The 17,367-nt window shown below is 44.4% G+C and overlaps 1 protein-coding gene across 1 annotated transcript in view; it reads right to left on the bottom strand.

Annotated features, from left to right (window-relative positions):
- Positions 1 to 17,367, bottom strand: part of anxa3a (annexin A3a) — a 114,588-nt gene that overhangs the window by 31,164 nt on the left and 66,057 nt on the right. The window contains exons 8-9 of the mRNA XM_085963242.1: positions 2,927 to 3,006; positions 638 to 697 (exon numbers count right to left, since the gene is read on the bottom strand). Of these exons, the coding sequence (XP_085819368.1) occupies positions 638 to 697; positions 2,927 to 3,006 (140 nt within the window). The remainder of the gene's footprint in view (positions 1 to 637; positions 698 to 2,926; positions 3,007 to 17,367) is intronic.

Here is a 17,367-nt window from a genome sequence, read left to right as displayed (position 1 = left end):
TTGTTAGGGTCAGTGAACTTAAGGAGCATAAGTGTTGAAACTAAATGATAAGGATCGGTGCCATGGAGACATAGGAGCTGGTCTGCTTTCCAAAAGATAATCCTGGGTATATTTTCTTGGTCTTCGATATTGACGCATTATAGAAACTGGTATCAATTGCATTATAACCTCTTTGAAAATTGCAGCCAATGGTTTATAATCCAGTTTACGAATAAATTACAAATAGGGATTTAATAAGTTGCATTTACCTCTAATGGCATAATCACAAAACTGCCCAATTCCAATCTCAGTTTAATTGAACCTGCACACCATCCTTTCAAATTTACTTTTGTTTAGCTGTTAGTTGCTATTTTCCATGGTCTGATCTCTTATTTGCAATATCGTGGCTATAGGTAAAGTACAACTAAAGTTATCTGCAAAAAGTTCAATTTGCGTGTAGCAGAGGTTTGTAGCATGGTTCGAGCCACATTTCAGAATGGATTGCTGGGAAGCTCCATTGCCTTTGCATTAGTTTTGGAGAAAGTGCCAGCACAGCTAGTGCAATATTTTTAAAGTGTCCCCAGGGAGCATTCAGGCAGCATTTTCAATAATAATTACCCATCACTATAACAGACTTCTTAATTTAAAAAGAACATACCTGCGCATCGCTCTTAAAAAGTCTTTCATCCACAACCTGACAGTTTTCATCCCTCCGAGCCTGGTATTAAACAAAATAATTAAAAGTTCACAGAACATGTATACTGTAGTTGTGTTTGACACTTAAGTCTAGACATCATGATTAGTGCTGGTCTCATATCAATGCTTAATACACTCATACCAAATTCCTCTTCATGCTATTTTAATGCAGACATTTTGGGGGAGAAATTCACTATCGCCCCATTTGGGACGCTACTTTTTAAAAGTTTGAAAAGTTAGCGCCAGGTGCTAACAATTTAAAACTTTTGAAAAATTCATCGTTTGCGCTCCAAGAAGCAAGTGGAGGGGCTAAATCAAGCTCTTCACTTCCTTCTTGGAGCACAATCGGCAGCAAGCGGGGCGGAGACTTCAGCAGCGCTGCACACTGGACCGTGCAGCGCTGCCGCGTTCAAAGGCTCCTTCCCTCCCTTAAAGGGAAGGGCCATCGCTGCAGGCTCTGCAATATAAAAAGTACCTACCTGAACCACCAAGGCAGCCGCGATCCCATGCGATCAGACGGCACTCAAGCAGAGAAGAACAAGAAAGGCAAGTTTCTTATTTACTCACCTATGCCTCCCCGCCTTTAATCAACGCCCCCAAAGCGGCCGGCCACCCAATGCATGCCTCCTGCAGCTGTCGGTGTTTTCTACCGGAGCTGCTGCAGGGGGCGGAAGTCAATTTCAGGTCCGGGCGCTACTGGGACGATGCACATGGCGATGACATCATGACCCCCGTAGTGCCGCCGCAAAAGTCCCGCCGAATATGGCGGGAGTCGAAGTCAGTGCCGCGCCCGGTTGCAAAGCCATTTGCGTCCCGTTAGCGCTCCCGGGGGTGCTAATGGGAGGTGCAAAGACACCCAATTTTGCCCCCTAACTCTCTTATTCTATGGGCTCGAATTTCCAAGCCCTGTGGAGGCGGGTTTGGAGGTGGGAGTGGTGGGAAAATTGGAGAATCGGGGGGCACAAACTCATCCCGCCCACAACCCACCTCTGTGCCAATGTCCCAGAAGGCGGGTATCCGATCTGTGCTGGGAGCCACCTCCCCGAGGCGGGAAGGAGATTAGTGCCAATTAACTGCCTGTTAACAGGTAGTTAACAGGCAGTTTTTTGCCTAATCCCTATTTTTAACCCTGAAGTGTGGGCTTCCCGAAGACTCCGAACCACGCCAAGTTAGTGAGGCGGACTGTCGGTCTGAAGGGGTTGGAGGGGTCAAGATATCCGTTGTGCAGGTGAGTGATGGGTGCATGTGTGCAGAGGTAAGTGTGTGAGGTAAGTGTAAAGTGTTTTAATAAGTTTTACTTACCTTTACTTTCTCCTGCAGGCTTCCTCCCTTCTCAGGAGTCCCTCATCTCACCGGCACAGAAAGCAGAATGGCTGCTGAAATGTCAAAAGCTGCAGCATTCTGCTTTCTAGTCTGGAGGGATCTCTAACTGAGTCTGAGTAGAAGGACTCAAGTTAGAAGACAGATTGTCAGTGTTTGACAGCTTCACAGAGCTGTCAAACGCTGATTTTTCATCTGTCAAAAGCTTTTGACAGATGAAATGTCAATCACTGACATCACCAGTAACCAGATGTCCCTTAATTGGCCTGCTGAGCCCGCTGGGTGAGCTTAACAAGGTCAATCAAGGGAAAATAGCGTGGGTTGGCCACAAGTCGATGGAGGCGGGACTACAACCCACAAAATCCAGCCCTATATCTCAATTCTAATAAAGTGGTTTGGATATCTTTTAATTTTGATCAGGGTCCTAACCCAAAGAATTAACCTGTCTTTTTTTATTTCAGATGCTGATTGACTGGCTATACCTTTCCAGGATTTATGTGTTTTTACTTTAGTTATCTGGAGGAAGCTAGTTGAGAATCCAAAGTACTAAAACAAGTCTGGGATTTAATGACAGGTTTCCTAGCCCATGGCACACAGTACATTGTCATGCTATAAAAACTGGGCTAGCATGCTCTGCCTTTAAAATAACAAAGCAGAATGCCCTCAAGACAGCATAACAGTGACTGCACTTCAAAAGTAATCCAAATTTGTAAGGTACTTTGAACATCCTGAGGACATGCTAAAGAGCTACATAAATGCAATCTCATTTGTTCTTAAGTCATCCATAATGTAATGATGTACTAGCAGATTGTCCATTTTTAATAAAATGCATATGGACATTCGCAAAAGGAAAAAGAAGTTCCATAGCTACACGTGTGATAATGACACAAAATAGATTTGAATGTATAAAAACAATTATTTGATGAAATACCTCTAGTAAGATGAGTAAAGCTCTTCTAAAATCCCCTGATGTTTCTGCAGCAATATCCTTTGCCAAGTTCTTTTTAAATTCTAGAAAGAGATTATTTACGAAGAAAGATGTGAATATTTTGTTCCTAACAATTACAAGAATTACAGAAAAAGAATAATGCATTTTAATTTGAGCTTTGGTACTAATGATAAGAGCTAGAAATCACAAGAGAACACTAAATCACAATACAATTAAGAAAATTATTTTAAAATAAAAACTTTAATCAATTAAGAAGAACAATGAATTGAGGAGAAGCGCATAATGGTTTATATATCCAACAGATATCAAGTTGATTAACATTTTAACATTAGTATCTAACTTAACTAGATGGGTCTCACCAGCAATACGCACTTCTTTTAAGAAAAGAGAATTACAAGTGATTTTGCCTTTTCTTTTTCTAAATTATGTTACCTAGGTGAAAGCACCTAGTGCAGGACAATACCAAGGTTGAAAAAAGGACAAGACAAAATAAGTCAGGAAATAGCGACAGGTGATGTCAAGCTTGGGTGTTAAAAACTTGAAGATTACAAGATGGAGAGACTGAGGGAGGTAGTGAGTTCCACAGTTTAGTGGTCCTGGGAAAGGTTGAGTTAGAGTGGAGACAATTGTGGTTTTAATAGTGAGGATAGAAGGGGAAAGACAGAATAGAATGGCATGTTTTCAATTTAGGAGGAACAAAAGAGGAAAGTTAAAAGGAGTTGCAACAGAGAGGAAAAGAGGTTGGAGGCTAGAAGTGAGGAAAATCGAAATATTGAAACAGGAGCAAGCTATTCAGCCTCTCGAGCCTGTTCCGCCACTCTATTAGATCATGGCTGATCTGTACCTCAACTCCACTCAGCGGCCCTTTCACCATATCCCTTGATATCCTACCTAACAAAAATCTATTGATCTCAGTCTTGAAAATTTCAATTGTCCCAGCATCTATAGCCTTTTGGGGGAGAGAGTTCCAAATTTCCACTACCCTTTTAGTGAGGGAAAGATAAATTATCAGATAACAAGCTTCTTCTTATATCCTGTCCTGTAGTGTGAGATGAATCTGTTTAGGAATGTGAGGAGAGCATATCTGCAAAAATATGGGAGCAGTATTCAAATTTTGGATGGATTTGGACTGTTTAAAAGTTGTTGAAAAGAATGAGGCATTTAGGACAAAAGAGGGAACTGAGATTCTTCTAGGCAACTTTAACAATGGAAATGTGGGAGACCTATTTCAAATCAGAAGAGATAGTGAAGCCAAGACTGTAAATAGGGGAAGGATGTAAGGAACAGTTATAAGGTTATTTTTGCCTCACAGATACAGCTTGGCAGCAATGTAAAAGTAACAGTACAACTCGTAAGTCATATCCTAATGTGAACATACAGATATAACAGTGTAAGACTTCTGGGGCAGAAGTTTGGGTTTCACACCACCTGGAGTAAAACATAGCCTGATGCTATTTTTAAATATGTGTTGAGAAATGGACATTCTCACCTGTGCTCTCAAGCCACAAAAAATTTACCAATTGGCAGTGAGACTCTGCACATTTGTGTAAGTGCATGTGTGTAAGCACTTGTGTGGAATTCTCCCACGGCAGCAGGAGTGTGAAATTGCAGCCCATAGTATGCTAAACTAGTGCATGTAACTGCAGCAAATTGAAGCCAAATGTAAGAGGTTGTAGCTGTTGGCTGGGCTTATGACAGACGTGAAGAAACAGTACATTTTGCGAGGCTCCACTCCTAGCATGGAGCCTCACTTGATGTTAGCATGGATCCGCGAATCAGGCATGGAGGCCAACACACCCAATTCGAGACACTCCTGAACTTCCGATCATTAATTTTAATGACTGGAATATCGCGAGTGCTGTGAATCGGACACGCTGACCTCTACTCGATTGTCCAATCGGTCCTCCTGTCAAGTGAGGCGCCACAATGGAAGCCTTGCCTCCTAAAATTTTACCTTGTGGCTTTGAGCATTTGAAAGAAAGATAATTATCATACGGAATAGAAATGAATCATAGAAATCATAGAAATTCAAGGCACAGAAGGGGGCCATTCGACCCATCGTGTCTGCACTGGTCGTAAAAGAGCTATCCAGCCTAATCCCACTTTCCATCTCTTGGTCCGTAGCCTAGCAGGTTACGGCACTTCAAGTACATATCCAAGTACTTTTTAAATGCGATGATGATTTCTGCCACTACCACCCTTTCAGGCAGTGAGTTCCAGACCCCCACTGCACACTGGGTGAAAAAAATTCTCCTCAACTCCCCTCTAATTCTTCTACCAATTACTTTAAATCTATGCCCCCTGGTTATTGACCTCTCTGCTAAGGGAAATAGGTCCTTCCTGTCCACTTTATCTAGGCCCTTCAGAATTGTATACACCTCAATGAAGTCTCCCATCAGCCTCCTCCGTTCCAAAGAAAACAACCCCAGCCTATCCAATCTTTCCTCATAGCTAAAATTCTCCAGTCCTGGCAACATCTTCGTAAATCTCCTCTGTACTCTCTCTAATGCAATCACATCTTTCCTGTAATGTGGTGACCAGAACTGTATGGAGTACTCTAGCTGTGGCCTAATTAGTGTTTTATACAGTTGAAGCATAGCCTCCCTGCTCTTGTATTCTATGCCTCGGCTAATAAAGGCAAGCATTCCGTATGCCTTCTCAACCACCTTATCTACCTGTCCTGCTACCTTCTAGTGTAACCTCTCTGCTCTTACATTTTATGCCGGATTGACTTCCATTTGCCACTTTTCTGCCCACCTGACCAGACCATTGCTATCTTCCTGCAGTCTACAGCTTTCTTCCTCACTATCAACCACACGGCCAATTTTTGTATCATCTGTAAACTTCTTAATCATGCCCCCTACATTGAAGTCTAAATCATTGATATATACCACAAAAAGCAAGGGACCTATTACTGAGCCCTGAGGAATCCCACTGGAAACACCTTTCCCGTCACAAAAACACCCGTCAACCATTACCATTTGCTTCCTGCCACTGAGCCAATTTTGGATCCAATGTGCCACTTTCCCTTGGATCCCATGGGGTTTTACTTTTTTGACCAACTTGCCATGTAGGACCTTGTCAAAGCATGTCACAAGTTTGCTGAAGTACCCTGTAGTATTGACATCTACCGAGATTGATTCAAGCTCCTCGCACACTGGTGGGCTCAAAAGGAGTTACCCCCAGTTTGAATGCTGGTATCATCAGAGGATTGATGTTTAAACAAAAATGTTCCCAAACTTTGTAAGTATTTCAGTTTTTTATAAAAAGGAGTACTAATAGTGATGCTTCCTTTAATGAGAAAAATGTCCCGTAGCCTCTTGTCCCATTAGATTTATTTTCTATTCCAGGGAAAGGTGGAGGCATTCCCCTTTCCAAAAAACTTTTATTTTTCACTTATTTGCTGAATTTTCTAGTTTTTGGAGTAGATATAATGGTGAATCATCTACCAGAACTGCTGCTCACTTTTCCATTTCAACCTTCCCGAGAACCATGCTTTGGAAATTCTGCCCACCCACTGCCCCTCCCATATTCTGATTTGACGATCATACGTATGGGGGGGGGGGGGTGGCGGGGTGCAAAACGGGCAGTATTGCATTTGTCAACCATTATATATACAACACGCCTGCTTTCAATTCTATTGAAGTATATGGATCTGAATATCCGATGTAGGATAAGCAACTAATGTGATATCGCAGGTTTTGTGGCCCACCCATGCCCAAATTCACCCCCTCTAACTTTACAAATACAGATAATGAAAGGCAGTCACTAGCCACATTGTAAAAACTAGACATTGAATCTGTATGAAAAGTGGAGGCTTGACTGACCAGAAACCATTTATGTTTTGTTGTTTCAATTTGTTAGTTGTCCAAATAACAATGACTTCAATTAATTCTTTTAAATTTGACGGAATATATTACTGTAAGAATGAAGTTTGGGCCCGGCATCAATTGCTACACTCTACCAGAAGTTCTCCCTTAAATGTGAGGGCTGTTACAAAAATCAAGATGTCTGTGGCATGCCACTGATGACACTCTTGGTGTGAACAGCATGGCAGACCCTACTGAGGTAGATGAGTGGGCACGTCATCAACAATCCCCATTATTACATTTTTTTCTAAATTTAAGTATTGCTTATTTTTTTCAAACATGATACATGATTATGGGAGGGCGAGACATTAGATTGTCATAACCAAATCCATCCATAGTGACCTTTGCCTTCAACAACATTCGGAATATATTTTTAGAGGTATGTATTTGCAACAGAAGTATATCTTTGGGGGTTTCTCTGACTGGGAGCTCAGTGGCAAATATTTTTATGACCCGTATACAGCAGAATGGTTCGAGGTTCAGTCTCTTGTCTGAGAACAGAGAAGCCCTGAGGAAATTCCTAGCGTTTCACTTTTCAGATTTAACCAAAAAAGTGCCACCAAATAAAACATTGGTGCTGATTTTTATTGCTGAAATCAGAAACCCTGAGTATCACTCAAAGCTGCTAGTGAGAATGTTATAGTTGCTTAAGACACTTTTATATTGCAGTCATGCTTGACTAATCTACTGGAATTTTTTGAGGATGTAACTGGTAGAATAGATAAGGGAGAACCAGTGGATGTGGTGTGTTTGGACTTTCAGAAGGCTTTCGATAAGGTCCTGCATAAGAGACTAGCGTACAAAGTTAAAGCACATGGGATAATGGGTAAAGTACTGACTTGGATAGAAAACTGGTTGGCAGACAGGAAGCAAAGAGTTGGAATAAACAGGTCTTTTTCCAAGTGGAAGGCGGTGACTAGTGGGGTACGGCAGGGATTGGTGCTAGGACCCGAGTTATTCACAATATATATTAATGATCTAGACAAGGGAACTAGATGTAATATCTCCAGGTTTGCAGGTGACACAAAGCTGGGTGGGCGTGTGTGCTGTGAGGAGGATGCAGAGAAACTCCAGTGCGATTTGGACAGGCTGGGCGATTGGGCAGATGCATGGCAGATGCAGTATAATGTGGATAAATGCGAGGTTATCCACTTTGGTGGCAAAAACAGGAAGGCAGATTATTATCTGAACGCCAATAGATTGGGAAAAGGGGAAGTGCAACGAGACCTGGGTGTCCTTGTGCACCAGTCGCTGAAGGTGCAGCAGGCGGTTAAGAAGGCAAATGGTATGCTGGCCTTCATAGCGAGAGGATTCGAGTACAGGAGCAAGGATGTCTTGCTGCAGTTGTACAGGGCCTTGGTGAGACCACACCTTGATTATTGTGTGCAGTTTTGGTCACCTTATCTGAGGAAGGATGTTCTTGCCATGGAGGGAATGCAGCGAAGATTCACCAGACTGATACCTGGGATGGCAGGAATGATGTATGAAGAGAGATTGGGTCGATTGGGCTTATATTCGCTAAAGTTTAGAAGAATGAGAGGGGATCTCATTGAAACTTATAAAATTCTAACAGGACTAGACAGACTAAATGCAGGTGTGGTGTATGTAACCGTTCCACCTTTAAGAGAACTATTTTAAGAGTTGCACTACTTTATCTTGGCTGCTGTATACTGTAATACCGGTGGTGACCACACTGGTATATAAGTGCTGTGTAATGATTTATTGGGCAGTTCAGGCTTGACCTTCGACTAGTAAAGACCTGTTAAAATTTACTCTTGTGGTCGGTGTAGTAATTCTCACTATAACACACAGACTTAACAGTGGCGACGAGTACGATCTTACCCTGCGGCAGAGATACAGCCAAGGCAGTTTGACGGGCGTTGAGAGGAGGCATCCGCCCTCATCATCCTGCTGAGAAAAGACGCGGGTCTGAAGAGCAAAAGAAGAATCCTGACACGAAGCCTTCCATCAGCAATAGGCAGTGATCATCCCTTCTATCACGGTGGTGGGTAAGCCGATCAGCGACGAGCAGCAAGTCGGCCACGTTGGCTGTGAAGTAGGGGAGGGAAAAACGGAGGATATAAGGGCGGAGAACTCGACCACGGCCGGGGGAAAAGAGCCGGACAGAAGTCGGGGCCAGAGGCGCTGAGACTGGGGCAGCGTAAGGCACGGGAGCCGCGGTGAATGCAAACGCAGCCGGTGTAAAAGACCGGGCTGCAAGCGGGCTGGGAGACGCAACAGCGTCGAGAGAGAGCTCGACCGCGACCGGTGAAAAAGGCCGGGCAGTTACCAAGGCCGCGAGGCGCAGCGTAAGGCGCGGGAGAAAATAAAAAAAACGCGGAGAACTCAGCCGCAGCCGGGGGAAAGGATCGGACTGCAAGAGGGGCTGGGAGGCACAATTTGAGAACCACTGGGGAGGGAGAACGCAGCAATACGGCAATCGCCATTACAGCCAGCGGGGGAGAAAGGCAAATGCGGGAAGCCGCCATTTTCGTAGGCGGGGGAAGAAGACAAGCGCGGGAAACCGCCATTTTGAAAAAAAATAAAAGAAAAATTTCTTTTTGTTTCTCAAGAAGATTGCGAGGATGCCTAAGCGTGGTAACATCAACGATTTCGATCCCGATGTTGAAGATTGGGCCACGTATGTAGAACGCATAGAGATTTATTGTAAGGCAAATAAAATATCAGATGAAGATAAAGCACTAACCTTACTAAACTCAATGGGTGCGAAGACATATGGGCTATTGAAGCATCTTCTATCACCAGCTAAACCGGCAGATCAGGCTTTCGCTAATATTGTTGCTGTCCTGAGAAATCATTTGAACCCCACACTGCTGATGTTAGCGGAACGATTTAAATTTTATGCGAGAACGCAACTGAAAGAGGAAAGCAATGCGGAGTATTTAATTGAACTGCGTAAGCTAGCGAAATACTGTCAGTTTGGGGAAAGACTGACAGAGGCACTGAGAGACAAATTCGTGTGTGGATTGTCGAAAGAAGGAACACAAAAGCGGCTGCTTGAAGAGAATGATCTTACACTTGATAAGGCTGTCACTATTGCAGCATCGCACGAAGCCGCAGCGAGAGGCACTGCGGAAATGCAGCTGAAGGCAGCGGTACTCAGCGTAGATCAAATGGCTTTGGGTACAACGAAATGTTATCGTTGTGGAAAGACAACACACGATCAGAACCAATGCTGGTTTAAAAACCAGGAATGTAGAAAATGTGGCAAGCTTGGTCACATAGCTAAAGTATGCCGATCAGGAAAGAAGACCAGCAACAAAAAGTCACCGCAGGAAAAGTGCAGAAAGGTACATAAGGTGGCTGAGAAGAGTTCGGATGAACAGAATTCGGATTCAGACTCCAACAGCAAGGAACTGGGTAGTCTGAGAATTCACAATGTGAGTAAGGAAGCTGACCTACAAACTATCTGGGTCACACTGCAGATAGCAGGAGTCCAAGTGAAGATGGAATTGGACACCGGATCGGCGTTGACGGTCATGAATAAGCAAGATTACAAAAGGTTATTCACACATATTCCCCTACGGGATACGGAGATAGTATTGCAGACATACACGGGGCAAAGAGTATACCCCATCGGAAAGATAAAAGTCAAGGTGATACACAAGGGCAAAGAACACCAAGGAATGGACTTATATGTACTACCTGAGGGAGGTCCACCACTTCTGGGATGGGAGTGGATCAGGAAAATAAATATGGACTGGCACTCCCTAAAAGCAATAACGGTAGATTCCGAAAAAAAAGATGTCAAACCTGAACGATTGTCCAGAATATTGGATGAGGCTAAAGAGGTGTTCCAACAGGGACTGGGAACACTGAGAGGAATTAAGGCAAAAATCAAGATTGGAGAACATGCAAACCCAAAATTTTTCAAAGCCAGACCGGTACCTTATGCGATACGACCTGCTGTGGAAGCTGAGCTGGAAGAGCTTGAACGTTCAGGAGTACTGTCTAAGGTGGACTGGAGTGAGTGGGCCACGCCCATCGTTCCCGTCACGAAGCGTTCATCGAGTAACAAGCCAGGGGAACCGGGGAAGGTCCGCATCTGTGGAGACTTCAAGATCACGGTTAATCCGGTGCTTCACACGGTGCAATATCCGCTTCCGCGGATTGAGGATATCTTTGCTTCATTGTCTGGCGGGAAACACGTCACCAAGATAGACCTGGTGCAAGCGTACTTACAGATGGAAGTTGAGGAAGAGTCGCGCCAGTATCTCACAATCAACACGCACAGAGGCTTGTATCGATATAATAGACTGGTTTTTGGAGTGGCTTCGGCTCCAGCAATTTGGCAGAGGGCCATGGAGCAGGTATTACAGGGAATTCCAAGCACTCAATGTTACTTGGACGATATCCTGATTACAGGAGATGACGATGAGGAACACCTTGCAAATTTGAAACTGGTGCTCACCAGATTGAAGGAATATGGACTTCGAGTTAATCGCCAGAAATGTGAGTTCTTTCAGAAACGGATCTCGTACTGTGGTCATGTCATTGACCAGGAGGGGCTGCAGAAGTCACCTGACAAGATCGAAGCTGTTGTGAAGGCTCCCGCTCCGGAAAATGTATCCCAGTTGAGGTCGTTCCTAGGGTTGATTAACTATTACCATAAGTTTCTGCCAAATCTATCCACGGTGCTGCACCCGCTGAATGCTCTTTTGCAGAAAGAAGTACCATGGAAGTGGAGCGAGGACTGTAAGAAGGCCTTTCGCAAAAGCAAGGCATTGATCACCTCAGAGGAAGTGTTGGCTCACTTCAACCCAACGCTACCTATTCGTTTAGCTTGTGATGCTTCTCCTTATGGTATTGGAGCAGTACTCTCACACAAGTTGCCAAATGGTTTGGAAAGGCCAGTCGCATTTGCATCCAGATCACTGACCTCCGCTGAGCGCAACTATGCTCAGATATATAGGAAGGCTCTCAGCCTGGTGTGGGGAGTAAAGAAGTTTAATCATTACCTGCAGGGCCAGAAGTTTACACTGCTGACAGACCACCAGCCGTTGGTATCCATATTCAACCCTAAAAAGGGCGTTCCCATTATGACAGCGCAAAGGCTACAGAGGTGGTCCATTTTCCTAGGGGCACACCAATATGACATAGAATACAAAGGATCAAAACAGCATGGGAATGCTGACGGTTTATCGCGCCTACTGTTGCCAACGGTAGAAGAGGCGCCTACAGTGGACCCAGTGGAGATGTTCCACTCAACCATAGTGGAATGTCTACCAGTAACAAATTCTACCATTGAAAAGGAAATGAGAAATGACCCGACTCTCTCACGAGTCTACGATTTAACGGTGAAGGGATGGCCAGCACATGGCGAACCACTGTTGCCAGCATTCTCGCAAAGAAGAGAACAGCTGTCAGTGTGCCGAGGAACCTTGATGTGTGGATCCAGAGTGGTGATTCCACCCAAACTCCAGTATAAAGTGCTAAAGGAGCTTCACGAGGGGCATCTGGGTGGAGTGAAAATGAAGAACCTAGCCAGAGCGTTTGTGTGGTGGCCAGGTATCGATGGAGACATCGAAGAAATGACCAAGAGCTGTCTAGGATGCCAGAAGGTCCAAAACGCCCCACCACAAGCCCCTCTACATCCATGGGAGTGGCCCTCATCTCCATGGCAAAAGGTACATATCGACTTTGCTGGTCCATTTATGGACTCAATGTTCTTAATCGCGGTGGATGCACACTCCAAGTGGCCGGAGGTAATAAAGATGCCCTCCACCACCACGGAAAAAACCATCACAGTATTAAGGACCATATTTGCCAGGAATGGGCTGCCGGAACAGATCTGTTCTGATAATGGACCGCAATTTGTGTCCGAAGAATTCAGGAAGTTCTTAAAAAACAATGGGGTTAAGCACTACACGTCCGCCCCATACCATCCCGCCCCCAATGGATTAGCTGAAAGGTTTGTCCAGACCTTCAAGAAGGCCATAAAGGCCATGGGTAATGAAGACATAAATCTACAACATAAGGTAGATAACTTCTTGTTTGCGTACAGGAATGCAACACATGTGGTTACAAACCAAACTCCCGCCATGATGTTTTTCAATAGAAGACTAAGATGCCGGCTGGATTTGATCAAGCCAAACATCAGAAGGGACGTAGAGAACCGGCAATTTCAAGGCATGAATGGAAGGCCAACTAGAACCTTCCAGATAGGTCAACAAGTTTTGGCCCGAGACTACCGTACCGAGAAATGGCAGCCTGGAACTATTTGCACACGACTAGGACCGCTGATGTATACCGTGGACATTGGTGAAAGCATAATAAGGCGCCATGCTGACCAGATCATAGCGTCATCCGAAAAGGGACAACCTACACCACAACTCTATACGCCTAATGATGAAGCAGAGATACCCATAGTATCTACCTCCGATCCGGTGATACTGGAACCAGATGAACCCGACACTGGCATTCAAGCCGAATCGACCTTGCCAAAAGAACCTACTACACCACCGAAAACTACTACACCACCGAGGCGTTATCCGGACCGAGTCAGGAGGCCTCCTCAGAGACTGAATCTGTGAACTGTTTTTACATGACGTATATATATGTTATTATGTTATGTTTAATGGGGAATATATACTGTTAAGCTAAAAAGGGAGGATTGTGGTGTATGTAACCGTTCCACCTTTAAGAGAACTATTTTAAGAGTTGCACTACTTTATCTTGGCTGCTGTATACTGTAATACCGGTGGTGACCACACCGGTATATAAGTGCTGTGTAATGACTTATTGGGCAGTTCAGCCCTGACCTTCGACTAGTAAAGACCTGTTAAAATTTACTCTTGTGGTCTGTGTAGTAATTCTCACTATAACACACAGACTTAACAGCAGGAAGGCTGTTCCCGATGGCGGGGGAGTCCAGAACCAGGGGTCACAGACTAAGGATAAGGGGTAAGCCATTTAGGACTGAGATGAGGAGGAATTTCTTCACCCAGAGAGTGGTGAACCTGTAGAATTCTCTACCACAGAAGACAGTTGAGGCCAATTCATTAAATATATTCAAGAAGGAGTTAGATATATTTCTTAAGGCTAAGGGGATCAAGGGATATGGGAAGAAAGCAGGGACAGGGTACTGAATTTGGATGGTCAGCCATGATCTCATTGAATGGCAGAGCAGGCTCGAGGTGCCGAATGGCCTACTCCTGCTCCTATCTTCTATGTTTCTATGTTTCTATGGAAGAGCTTGCCCTCCTGGCACTAATCTACCCAGCTTACATTTTCACCAGGCAGAAGTGGAACCACCAAATCTAGCAACAGCCCATTAGACCCATGAAAAGGTGGGTTGCCTCTGTTGTTGGAGTAAGGTACGTCAGGCAGGTTATATTTCCAAGTGCAGTAAATGGAGAGAAAATCACATATTTGCTGTTGACTGCAGGTTTTACATGTGAAAGCCCATTTACAGTATTGATGGTCATTGCATCATTGCTGGTTGTCTCTCCTGACAGCATTTAGTGCAGGTGTTTAATCGTTCCCAGTACACACGCCACGCAAGTACTGTAGAGACTTATTCCTTTCAGCATAAAATGTTCCAATTTTACTCTGATTTTTTAAACGTCCAAGCCAATTAAAATCACCAATAAAAAAAAGTATAGTGAAGATTGAAAATAGCAAAAAATAAGCATTAGAAAATAAATGCCAAAAATACAGATATCCGGAGTACACAAAATACACAGCTCAATTCAAACATGAATTACTGTTTAGGAACTCAATGTATTGCAAGCACTCAATGGTTTGTTATGTCCCTCACTTTCACAATTACCAGTACCTTTATCACTTTTGCAACTGTTTCAGAAGTTGAAGCAGTATTGAAAGGAAAAACTTACAACAGAGGTTAGTACTATGAATAGTAAGTGCTTACAGTATGATGATTTGTTTACTTGTTATGTGGGTCCCTTGAAAACAGAGAACGGTGATATTGTGAATGAAAATAAGGAAATGGCGGACATGTTGAATAATTACTTTGCGTCTGCAAAAGCAAAATACTGCGGATGCTGGAAATCAGAAATAAAAACAGAAAATGCTGGAAATACTCAGCAGGTCAGGCAGCATCTGTGGAGAATATTTACAGTAAAGGAAGAAAAATAGCATGCCTGACATCCCAAGGAAACTAATACTGAATCAGGATAGGGACTCACCAAAATTAACATAAGCAAATAACAGAAATGAAGAAAACAGTGGCACTAAAGAGTGACAAATCCACAGGACCAGATGGTTTCCATCTCAGGGTTTTAAAGAAGGTAGGTGAGCACATTGCAAATGCCCTAACTATAATCTTCCAAAGTTCTCTCGATTCAGGAACTATTCCTTTAGATTGGAAAATTGCACATGTCACTCTGCTATTTAAGAAAGGTGAGCAAGGGAAACCAGGGAATTATAGCCCAATTAGCCTAACATCTGTTGTCGGGAAATTACTAGAGTCTATAATTAAGGATAGAGTGACTGAACACCTTGAAAATTTTCAGCTGATCAGAGAGAACCAGCATGGATTTGTAAAGGGTAGGTCATGCCTGACGAACCTAACTGAATGTTTTGAAGAGATGACTAAAGTAGTGGACAGGGGAATGTCTATGGATATTATTTATATGGACTTCCAGAAGGCATTTGATAAACTCTCTCATAAGAGACTGAAGTTAAAGTTGAAGCTCATGGAATTGAAGGCAAATTATTGACCTGATTAGGAAATTGGCTGAGCGGCAGGAGACAGAGAGTAGGGATAATGGGCAGGTACTCAAATTGGCAGGATGTGACTAGTGGTGTCCCACAAGGATCTGTGTTAGGGCCTCAACTATTTACAGTATTTATTAACGACTTAGATGATGGCACAGAAAGCCAATACAAATTTGCCAATGACACAAAAGTGGGTGACATTGTAAGCAGTGTAGATGAAAGCATAACATTACAAAGAGATGTTAATTGATTAAATGAATGGGCAAAACTGTGGCAAATGGATTTCACTGTAGACACATGTGAGGTTATCCACTTTGGACCTAAAAAGGATAGAACAGGATACTTTCTAAATGGAAAAAAACTAGAAACAGTGGAGGTACAATGGCCTAGAAATTCAGTTTGGGCCCGCCAGCTCGCTTGCGCCCAGAATTTACCGCTGGGCGCGGAGCCAGTTGCGCCCGTCAGATATTCAGTTTTTGCGTCCCAAGTCAGAACCGGGCGCTATTCCAGGGTGTGCCCGCCCCCGCTAGGGGTGCTGAAACTGAATTTCAGCGCTCTAGGCGCCGCTGCGCCACCCGCTGCGGAGCGGCAGGCTGCGGTACTGCAGGCCTCCTCCTTCTCTTAAGGGGGAGGTGCCTGCAACGGGTAGATCGCCGCTGGATAGAGCCGGCAAATGAGCCCGGCACCACGGAGAAGTGCCGGGTTCGCAGAAAGCAGCCGGCAATGCCGCGGGGGGGGGGTGGAGGAGGCCGGGGAAGGAGGTGCGGCCAGGCGGCCGCCGAAAAAGCGGCCGGCCGCACCTCCACCTTAAAGCGCCTCACTAAGGCTGCAGTACCGACCCGGTCTCCGAATGTTATTAGCGACTGCCACGGAAGAGGCGGCCGCTACTGAAGATGGGGGTCGGGGCGGTAGCGGGGCGGAACCGGGGCACTGCGCACACCGATGACGTCATCGGTGCCGGCGCAGCGCTACCGGCTACCGCCGCCATTAACGCGGCGCTCAATATCAGCGTTACCACCCCTACTGGCGCAAAAGCCCTCTTTGGGCGAAAACTCGGCGCAAAGCCAACTGAATTTCCAGCCCAATGAGACTTAGGGGTCCATGTACATAGATCATTAAAATGTCATGGACAGGTACAGAAAAGAGTCAAAAAGACTAATGGAATGCTGACCTCTATATCTAGAGGACTAGAATACAAGGGGGTAGAAGTTATGCTGCAGCTATACAAAACCCTGGTTAGACCACACCTGGAGTACTGTGAGCAGTTCTGAGCACCACACCTTAGGAAGGATATATTGGCCTTAGAGGGAGTGCAGCATAGGTTTACCAGAATGATAACCGGAATCCAGGGATTAAATTACGAGGAGAGATTACACAAACTAGGGTTGTATTCCCTGGAATTTAGAAGGTTAAGGGGTAATCTGATCAAAGTTTTCAAGATATTAAGGGGAACTGATAGGGTAGATAGAGTGAAGCTACTTCCGCTGGTCGGGGAGTCTAGGACTAGGGGACATAGCCTAAAAATTAGACCCAGGCCTTTTGTGGTGAAGTTCGGAAATACTTCTATATGCAAATGGTGGTACAAGTTTGGAACTCTCTTCCGCAAATGGGAGTTGATGCTAGGTCAATTGTTAATTTTAAATCTGAGATTGTTAGATTTTTGTTAACCAAATGTATTAAGGGGTATGGGCCAAAGGCGGGTATATTGAGTTAGGTCACAGATCAACCATGATCTCATTGAATGGCAGAACAGGCTCGAGAGGCTAAATGGCCTACTCCTGCTCCTATGTTAGTTTTGGTCAGGGTAGAGTTTTTTGTTAACGACCCCGGAGCGCTACACAACATCCATTTCAC

The sequence above is a fragment of the Somniosus microcephalus genome, chromosome 2, assembly GCF_052327205.1.
Source record: "Somniosus microcephalus isolate GS21.2 chromosome 2, FLI_Smic_1.0, whole genome shotgun sequence".
In the NCBI taxonomy this organism is placed as follows: domain Eukaryota; kingdom Metazoa; phylum Chordata; class Chondrichthyes; order Squaliformes; family Somniosidae; genus Somniosus; species Somniosus microcephalus.
The sequence above is the reverse complement of the archived record's forward strand: the minus strand, read 5'-3'. Positions and strand labels throughout refer to the sequence as shown.